General features: G+C 41.4%; 1 protein-coding gene across 5 annotated transcripts in view; it reads right to left on the reverse strand.

Moving 5' to 3' along the window:
- LOC115196052 (pre-B-cell leukemia transcription factor 1) overlaps nucleotides 1-10,325 on the reverse strand; it is a 57,717-nt gene extending 47,392 nt beyond the window's left edge. For 2 of the 5 annotated variants that reach the window (XM_029756565.1, XM_029756575.1), the window contains exons 1-2: nucleotides 8,888-10,322; nucleotides 1,514-1,627 (exon numbers count right to left, since the gene is read on the reverse strand). In XM_029756565.1, the coding sequence (XP_029612425.1) occupies nucleotides 1,514-1,627; nucleotides 8,888-9,057 (284 nt within the window). In that variant the 5' untranslated portion in view covers nucleotides 9,058-10,322. Of the gene's footprint in view, nucleotides 1-1,513; nucleotides 1,628-8,887 lie in introns of all 5 variants that reach the window. The other 3 variants (XM_029756551.1, XM_029756556.1, XM_029756584.1) reach the window with 3 other exon arrangements.
- Nucleotides 10,326-10,530: the final 205 nt, after the last annotated feature.

Raw genomic sequence — 10,530 nt, forward strand, 5'->3', positions numbered from 1 at the left:
TCTGTATTAATGGATTTATAAAAGCTAATTTAAAAAAAGAAAAAAGTAGTTATTACACACTCAGTTTCACATTGAGCTTAATATCTTGGTCCCCCATAGCACTTATCAAGTTACCTCCAAAGCCATGTTACTTTTGTACACGCAGCAATTTTTTGGTGAAAGCATACTCTGCTGAACACCCACTCAACGACACTTGACTTTTAATTATATTATAAACTCTCAATTAAAACATTTAATTATGCAAACAAACTAATGGGCCAGGCGCCATCACTGGTAGTCCAGGGTCTTATTACTAACAGCCACGCAGGGCTTGCGCCCTGGGGCCCCAACCTCCATGGGTACCCAACCAAATTATTAATATTTCCGGCGGCAGGCCCCCAAACAAAACTTAGTTAGGTACCCAATACTGCTCAGATAGCATACGAACACAGCATAAGCCATGGCAAAATGTGTAGAATAGCAGGAAATTTGCTTTAAAACTGCTAAATTCTCTCTCAACCTCATGGCAAAATGTGTAGGATTACCACTGGTAGTCATTGTAAAGATTGTGAGCTCCATGGGGCTCTCGGGAATTTTAATGGCAGCTCTTGAAAATGCAATTTTAGTAGGGGGTCCTTGCCCACGGGCTCATAATATTTAGGAGGCCTTGACATTAAAAAGTTTGAAAATCCCTGACACAACACACACAGAAACATGACTCACATATTCCTCATTGCTCTGATCTGTGCAGCTTCAGTGAAGAGCTTAATATTGAGTCCTTCCAGAGTCTCATGATAACTCCCTAGAGCTGTGATCCTCAACTGAAGGGAACCTTTATGATTTTTTTTGCATCTATGCCTATTTATAAACCACAAAACATCTCATATTCAAACTCATGAAATACATTGGGGAATCATGTGCTGAAATACGCAACAGTTAAAACGTACAGTCATGGATTTGATGGATAAAATAAATTGACCAAACAATACTACTAAAAATAATACTACCCAAAAGACGAGCTTGACAAAGGTAAAAAGGTGTTCAACTGATAAGCTGTTTTGAAACATTGCCGACACAGGCATCAGAGAGACAACAACCATGATACAACATATGAATGGGTAGGCAACACCTAACCTCAACACCAACTCCAGTTGTGTCCATGTAGGAGGCCTAACCTTGGCTATATCATATTGGGAAATGCGTGAGTATTTATATGCTGAGAAGAAGTGTATATTGATGTGTCTGTCGATAACAAGGGCATCGCGCGTTACATTACTTGTTTGAGCATAATTGTGTCCACCTGTGTGTCAGTCTTAATTATATATTTAACCTTTAATTACACAGGTTTGTCTCCCTGAGCAACATTTTTTATTTTGCAAGTGAGAGGAGTTCAGGTACAAACTTTATTTTTTATCACTGCTGGATTTGAGTGGGAGAGGGGCCATGGAGGGAGATGGGGGTGGTCAGGGGGGTATGAGCAGGAGCAGGTGTGGTGCTCTCATGGGGCATGCGGTCAGTCCTGTACACTACTGACCTGTGCTGGAAGTTGAGTGGCAGGCCACCCCCTGCCGTGCCCCCCCCAGCTCCCCCTCCCTCTGCGGGGTCATCTGATCCGCCCCAGTGCGCCGGCGACTCCTCTGGCCAGCATCTGGATATGGGGTAACAGGGGGAGAGGGTGAGGGGCGGGCAGGACAGGTTGAGTGGTAGTGCACTAGTAAGGCACTGTTGTCGTCGTCTCCTCATTTGTTATCGCCGATGCCACCCCAGATAGTAAAACAGCCATCCTACCACACTGGGTCAGACCCGGTACATAGTGCACTAGCATGGCACTGTGCTGTCCAGCCATCTCATCTGTTCTCTCCTACCACCTAGCCCAGACAGTCACCCCCCCAGGTCAGTATAAGGGCTATGCATGCATGCATGCATGCATGCATGCAAGGGGCCCCACAGGTGACATGCATGGCCTAGGCAGGCTACATTTGATGGCGTGTGTCTGTGTGTGCAGAGATATGCCAATAAAAGTGGAAGTCACCTCTTTGGTCCTCTCATTTAAAGTTTGAGTGATAGGAGAGCATTTAGTCCAAAATCAAAGGCTAAAATGTAAGTCATTGAATAGGCCTTTATCAGACCATCTAAATCATGGACTAGGGCTAACCCATGATGGGCTATATCATGTCCAAGCCGAAAATCAACAGTCCATTGACTTTATCCATCTTGCTGCTGTATGGAAATATGCAATTGACTTTCATCCCTGGCAAGTTTCCAAATGTATACTGTGGATGTATTTTGTTAAACTTTCAAATAAAAAATAAATCAATCTAGCCTATAGACTACTACTAGTGAGTAATTTCACTGATCTAGAGCATCTCAGGTCTTCAGACCTGCATATACAACTAATTAGGGTTGTCACGATACTCAGAGGTATCGTGGCAACAAAAAAAAACATGAAGCAGACTACATTTTCAAAAGAAAACAGTCCTAATGCTGAAAACAAACAGCCTTACGTTGTCACCCAGAATAACGTTTATTTCCCAAGCTATAGCACACAATATTTTACATGCAGTAGATTTTTTTTTAAAGGACCCAAGAGTTCAGTCTGCTTTGTGTTTCCTTTTTTGCCAAGGAAAATCTGGTATCGTTGCATCGCGATACAGGTATCGTGACAACCCTACACCTCAGAATAGGCTTTAGCTGCTGCCTAAGAGTTTCTGATTCCATCCTCAGATGAGAAGGCCGGACACATGTAAACAACAGGGAGAAGAAGTGCCATAGACGCATGCTCAGTCTATCCCAGGGCAAACATTAAGCGCCTTCTTGACAGACTCATTGAATCCCTTCTCAGAAAAATGTTGCCTATGTTTAATTGTTCCAAAAATGCTATGCAAGTCAGAGCAGTGGTGGTGCGGTGCAACTCTAATTAGTATCAGAGAAGCCCTGATATGGATTGGCATGCTGTAGTCTGGTAGGGGGTGGGAATCATAAGTATCCTCTTGATGGACTAATCCAATCCCAGAATCCCCCCAAAAATGCTAGGCAAGTAAAAAAAGAAAATAATTTACTAACTGCTCAACTCTGAACATCTCTCAGACACAGAGTATAAATCTATAGCACAGCCATCTAAAAACTCAACCACATCATGCACACACACCATAGACATTGAGAGAAAAAGACTTCAACATTGTAAACACACAAACGTTATTTTGGACCTAATTTATTTATTGAACACATATTCCAGTAAGTGACGTTTTCAAAAGTTATACCCTTAACAGTAAAGGCAACATCCTTGAGTTCATCAGAATCATCATAAGCTGTGAGTGTAGCGTCCAACACCCCCCCACCCCAGCTCATTAATAGAAACTAGATTTTCGGACAGCTGCACCCCCATACACGTTTTAGGAGAATTGATTGCACCCCGTGCAAAATGAAAAGGATGCACACCACCAGGACGGGAGGGAGTGAATTAATTAAGAGAACCAGGTGGTCAAATGTGGGGTGGAAAATCACATCACACACACTGGTCTCGTATTGGGACAGCCGCATCTTTTGTTCACAATTCTGATCCCCCCCCCCCCACCACCCCCCACTTCAGCTAACCTACAGCTTCTCAAAGCCACATGGCATATGAGTATGGGCAATTTGCTTATTGTCATGCACACACACACACCAAGAGTCATGATATGCAAACATATATTTTGCATGCATTAACAAGTGAAGTGAAAGACCTAAATTATTAATAATTGTTCTGTCAAAACAAGTGACTGATTAACATGTCCTATAACTACACCATGCTATTATACATTTCCATAGCCATGTTGACGTGTCATATCAGATCTGGCGATGCAAATAACTTTTACAAGCCCACACAAGTGAAGTCCCTCCAACATTTTAACTAACAACTATTTGAATTTCAAAAGATCATCACCGACAGCGATGGCTCAATTAAAAGCGGCCTGATTATCTATGCTAATGACAATGTAGGAGATTAATCAAGTGTATTTACGTGTCCAAACTTGCACCCTATATAGTGCACCATGTAAAAAATAGTGCACTATATAGGGAATACTGTGACATTTGGAAGGCATAATTAATGGTCCTTGCTATCTGGGTTCTTTGGGACGTCCTTACCCCATGGAAGTTGAAATTTACAATGGCTAAGGTAAGAGTTCAGAGTCGGTAAAGGTTATGGGATTGCAGATAGCACTAACACCATTTATCTAGCAGGGCTAACAATTTGGCAGGCCTGTGATGGGAACAAATGGTTTGATTGAGCTTGCATGTGTTCAGTGACGTAGACAAAAGTAATTACAAAAAAATAATACATAAAAAAAAAAAAACACTAAATGAATGCTGATGTAATTGAAAAGGGAAAAGTGACATTTCACAATGTTCATCCACTTTTTATTAAAAAGATGGTGGTCTGACACACACACACCTTCATTATGATGTAGGTTGAACAATAGTAGACTGTACAATGTGCCAAGATTAAATACTAACCCTAAGCAGAGTTAACCTGTTATGGATAGGGGGCAGTATCTTCACGGCCGGATAAAAAACGTACCCGATTTAATCTGATTATTACTACTGCCCAGAAACTAGAATATGCATATAATTATTAGCTTTGGATAGAAAACACTCCAAAGTTTCTAAAACTGTTTGAATGGTGTCTGTGAGTATAACAGAAGTCATATGGCAGGCAAAAACCTGAGAAGATTCCTTACAGGAAGTGCCCTCTCTGACCATTTCTCGGGCTTCTACACTCTCTTTATTGAAAACTGAGGATCTCTGCTGTAACGTGACACTTCCTACGGCTCCCATAGGCTCTCAGAAGGTGGCAGAAAGGTGAATGATGACTTGAGCCCATTGCTGAAAAACAGTAGCGCATTTGGATAGTGGTTGATCTGAGAACAATGAGACTGGAGGCACGTGCACGAGCCAACACCAGTAATAACCAGATTAAAATCGGGTACGTTTTTTTTATCCGGCCGTGCAAATACTGCCCCCTATCCCCAACAGGTTAACCTCTCTGGGCTAGGTGGGACACTATTTTACAGCATTTTAAAGACAAGACTCTCGTTACTCTAACCACACTGTCCGATTTCAGAAAGGCTTTACAACGAAAGCAAAACATTAGATTATGTCAGCAGAGTACCCAGCCAGAAATAATCAAGACACCCATTTTTCAAGCTAGCATATAATGTCACATAAACCCAAACCACAGCTAAATGCAGCACTAACCTTTGATGATCTTCATCAGATGACAATCTTAGGACATTATGTTATACAATACATGCATGTCTGTTCAATCAAGTTCATATTTATATCAAAAACCAGCTTTTTACATTAGCAGGTGACTAGCATGTGACTAGCATTCCCACCGAACACTTCCGGTGAATTTACTAAATTACTCACGATAAACGTTCACAAAAAACATAATTATTTTAAGAATTATAGATACAGAACTCCTCTATGCACTCGATATGTCCGATTTTAAAATAGCTTTTCGGTGAAAGCACATTTTGCAATATTCTAAGTACATAGCCCAGCCATCACGGGCTAGCTATTTAGACACCCAGCAAGTTTAGCATTCACCAAAGTCAGATTTACTATAAGAAAAATGTTATTACCTTTGCTGTCTTCGTCAGAATGCACTCCCAGGACTTCTACTTCAATAACAGATGTTGGTTTGGTCCCAAATAATCCATAGTTATGTTCAAACAGCGGCGTTTTGTTCGTGCGTTCAAGACACTATCCGAAGGGTAAATAAGGGTTACGAGCATAGCGCATTTCGTGACAAAAAAATTCTAAATATTCCATTACCGTACTTCGAAGCATGTCAACCGCTGTTTAAAATCAATTTTTATGCCACTTTTCTCGTAAAAAAGCGATAATATTCCGACCGACAAAGCCTGTTTACATTCAACGAGAGAAAAAGTAAAAGCATGCTATCCCCTCATGCACGAGCCTCGTCTAAAGGCCCTCTGATAGAGCACTTGCCAAACGCGCTAGTGTGTTTCAGCCTGGGCATTGAATTACGTCATTCAGCTTTTTCCCGGGTTCTGAGAGCCTATGGGAGCCGTAGGAAGTGTCACGTTACAGCAAAGATCCTCAGTCTTCAATAAACAAAGCCAGGATGAACAGCAACTTGTCAGACAGGCCACTTCCTGGTTAGAATCTTCTCAGGTTTTTGCCTGCCATATGAGTTCTGTTATAGTCACAGACACCATTCAAACAGTTTTAGAAACTTTAGGGTGTTTTCTATCCAAAGCCAATAATTATATGCATATTCTAGTTACTGGGCAGGAGTAGTAACCAGATTAAATCGGGTACATTTTTTATCCGGCCGTGTAAATACTGCCCCCTATCCCCAACAGGTTTTAAACAGCTTGGAAAATTTCAGAAAATTATGTCATGGCTTTAAAAGCTTCTGATAGGCTAATTGACATCATTTGAGTCAATTAGAGGCGTACCTGTGGATGTATTTTCAAGGCCTACCTTCAAACTCAGTGCCTCTTTTCTTGACATCATGGGAAAATCAAAATAAATCAGCCAAGACCTCAGAAAGATTTTTTGTAGACCTCCACAAGTCTGGAGGTACCACGTTCATCTGTACAAACAATAGTACGCAAGTATAAACACCGTGGGACCACACAGCCGTCAAACCGCTCAGAAAGGAGACGTATTCTGTCTCCTAGAGATGAACGTACTTTGGTGCAAGAAGTGCAAATCAATCGCAGAACAACAGCAAAGGACCTTGTGAAGATGCTGGAACAAAAGTATCTATAGCCACAGTAAAACGAGTCCTATATCGACATAACCTGAAAGGCCGCTCAGCAAGGAAGAAGCCACTGCTCCAAAACCACCATAAAAAAGCCAGACTATGGTTTGCAACTGCACATGGGGACAAAGATCGTACTTTTTGGAGAAATGTCCTCTGGTCTGATGAAACAAAAATGGAACTGTTTGGCCATAATGACCATCGTTATGTTTGGAGGAAAAAGAGGGAGGCTTGCAAGCCAAAGAACACCATCCCAATTGTGAAGCACGGGGGTGGCAGAATCAAGTTGTGGGGGTGTTTTGCTGCAGGAGGGACTTGATTATATTGAAGCAACATCTCAAGGCATCAGTCAGGAAGTTAAAGCTTGGTCGCAAATGGGTCTTCCAAATGGACAATGACCCCAAGCATACTTCCAAAGTTGTGGCAAAATGGCTTAAGGACAAAGTCAAGGTATTGGAGTAGCCATCACTTCAATCCTATAGAAAACGTGTGGGCAGAACTGAAAAAGTGTGTGCGAGCAAGGAGGCCTAAAACCTGACTCAGTTACACCATCTCTGTCAGGAAAAATGGGCCAAAATTCCCCCAACTTGTGGAAGGCTACCCGAAACGTTTGACGCAAGTTAAACAATTTAAAGGCAATGCTACCAAATACTAATTGAGTGAATGTAAACTTCTGACCCACTGGGAATGTGAAGAAATAAAAGCTGAAATAAATCATTCTACTATTTTTCTGACATTTCACATTCTTAAATTAAAGTGGTGATCCTAATTGACCTAAGACAGGACATTTTTTACAAGGATTAAATGTCAGGAATTGTGAAAAACTGGGTTTTAACGTATTTGGCTAAGGCATATGTAAACTTCCGACTTCAACTGTAACTGTACATCAAAACATGAAATCAGGCAAAGATGCCACGATGTGTGAAAACCACAATGCAATGAGAGATGTTCTAATCTTGAGCTGTAAAATAGGAGCCTAATATTAACCCTTTATAGTCCAAAGACCTTGGCTCTGCCAGCCAAAACAGCCAAATACTCCATGTAAACGTGAATATTGCGGTACGGTTCTAGAAACATAAAGCCGGCTTTCATATCACATTTTCACAAATACTAAATTTACACTTACTGTACACTGCTTTAACCGGTTGTAACAGTTGCAGCCGAAAGTATTTTTCAGTGACAACACGTTTGTGTGGCATCAGTCTTCTGTTTACACACAGGTGTTTGGAGACGCTGATAGCCAATTAGCACAGGTAGTCGACTGTCTTCCGTAAAACATGCGCTTTAACTTGGAAATATGGCCCCGTGGAAACCCTAAAGCACAGTTAAAAAATAAAATAAAAAAAGTGTGCGGTAATTTAACCTTTTGTTTTTTGAAAATGATTTATTGCTGCTATGAAAGATACAATCATTATGTTTCCAAAACTGTACCACAAGCGATGCATGTTACCGTTTTGCATATGCGTGGGGCTCTTAACTCCCCTGGCCAGAAGATACTGTCATCACTAGGCGTTAAAGGTGGTTAGCATCTATGAATGGGCTGGAGAGCTGCACTGAAAACATGTTCTTCTTCCTTGCCTTCAAAATTGGCAAAAAATCCATAATTTTCCTAATTTGATGCTCCCTGACTGTTTAGCTTTCATTTTGGTGATTTTTTTGTGAGCCAGACACAGTCAAGAAACTGTATGAATGTAACTCCATTATCATGTATACACAGTTAAGATTTTGTTTTAGTAATTTAAAGTATTTTGACTGTTTTCCTCCACACAAAAATAAAAAAGATTTTACACAAAACACCTGCATGATTGGACCCCTCCCTCGCGGGCCGGATATGGCACCTGGGCCGTATGTTTGGCACCAATGGGCTAGGCTATAGAAATATTCTGTGTGTATGTGTGAGGAGCCTGCTTCTTTTATTCGTGTAGCCCACCATTCAATTATTAGTCAGATAATGGAATCTTCTGTTGTTGACAAACCACAAGTGACTGAATAAAGCAGCATCCATCACAACAAAAATAGCCATAATTGTACTGTACAAGGCAACAAGCGAGCAACAGAACACAAGACGAAAGCATTAACAAAAACATATCGTCTCATCTTGGCTCCATATTTCCATTGCAGCACGTTTTTTACCTGGCCTGCGCCTCGTCCAGGCTTTCGTCTGTGATGGCCATGATCTGTTGTAGAATATCCCCAATGTCTTGTTGAGGTTGACCGAGCTGTTTCCTAACCGAATCTGGGTCGCCAACGTCGCCTTGTGATAACCCGCCGAGTCCCGCCAGCATCCGCGTCTGATCATCCATAGCTACTTAAAAAAAAACCTAGGTCCTTTCCTCACAATCGAATTCACACAATTAGCCAGATAGCTAGCTAACAATGAAACCCCCAGCGTAAATCATACGCCACTGGCTGATAGTAATTAATTACAGCCAGCTAACGTTAGTTAACCTAAAAAAAATAATCCCAAAGCAGTTCCACAGTCATAAACGATTTGTGCTGCTCGCCGATGTCAATAACCACGGTAAACTACTATAGCGAATAAATGCTGCTTGCTAAGCAACTGGCAAGCTAGCTGTGTAGACCTAAGAAACATACAGGAAAAAAAGCAACGGACACATGCACTAAGTAGGGAGCTGGCAGACAGCGCCTCACGCTAAAACAAGAAAATCGTTCTGTCCCGCGACTAAAATATGCATTCAAAATAATGCAAAAAAATAAAGACAAAACAAAATGTGGCAACACCTTGCTAGCTAGATGCACACATCGATAATCACACTTGCGGTGGTTCAAAGGGGTTATCAAAACAGAGTATTGTTTTCGCAGACTGGAAAAAACTGCGCGAGGACCAGTGTGCGTCGTTCACATTACACCAGCTCGCACTAGCTGGTGTAGCCAATTACCAAATTAGCTGGCTAAGTAGCCAGTTAGCTAGATACTTCAAGTGCAGAAAACAAACTCGTATGGCATCGGTAAAGAAAATAACTGAGTTACTATAATTTGATAACACTACCTATGCAAATAACAGGCAACATGTGGGTTAATTTAGATAACTATGCTGGCGCAAGTAAATAACGCTCGCTAAGTTAATCAACAAAAAAAAGAAAGTGGCTAACGATGTTATCGAGGACCACAATGCTAAAGCTCAAAACACAGCTAGCTAGTCGATGTGTGATAAAATAGAATCACATCATCGGTATCGCAACTGATTGATCAATTCCAAACAAAATGTAGCAAGTAGGCAATGCTAGTTTAAAAGGCAACGACGCTGGCATGCTAAATAGTTAGCTAACAAGATGATCACCCGTGTATTTTCACGGGTCCTCAGCTGGGACAGTCACTCTCCTCCCACATAAAAATCACGTTTGAGGAAAAAAATGTTTGCTGAAAGTTATAATGGCATTTCCCACCGGCCACCCACGGCAAGTTGAATTCCATTACACTCTCGGCTGCAGTAGTGTGTGTTTTCTCTGATCATTTTATTTTTGCAAGACAAAGGTTAGCATTTCCTCCCTTCTGCTCACGAAGCCACAACAAACTGACCATACAATATCGCGCATTCGATTCATAATGCTACTGCGTCACCGCCCCTAGGCTGTCAGATCGTATTGATGAGATATTTACCTTCCATTTTATTGAAATATTTTCCTGTTTCATATAAACTAATCCAGGGACACATGAAAAACTTAAGTCGGCTATTTTAGACTTTTGTTTTGAACCACTTCCCTGACATGCAGATGACCCATGTCATCTGTATGACCCTGAACAGTGTTAGCCCA

The sequence above is a fragment of the Salmo trutta genome, chromosome 1 (genome assembly GCF_901001165.1).
Source record: "Salmo trutta chromosome 1, fSalTru1.1, whole genome shotgun sequence".
NCBI lineage: Eukaryota > Metazoa > Chordata > Actinopteri > Salmoniformes > Salmonidae > Salmo > Salmo trutta.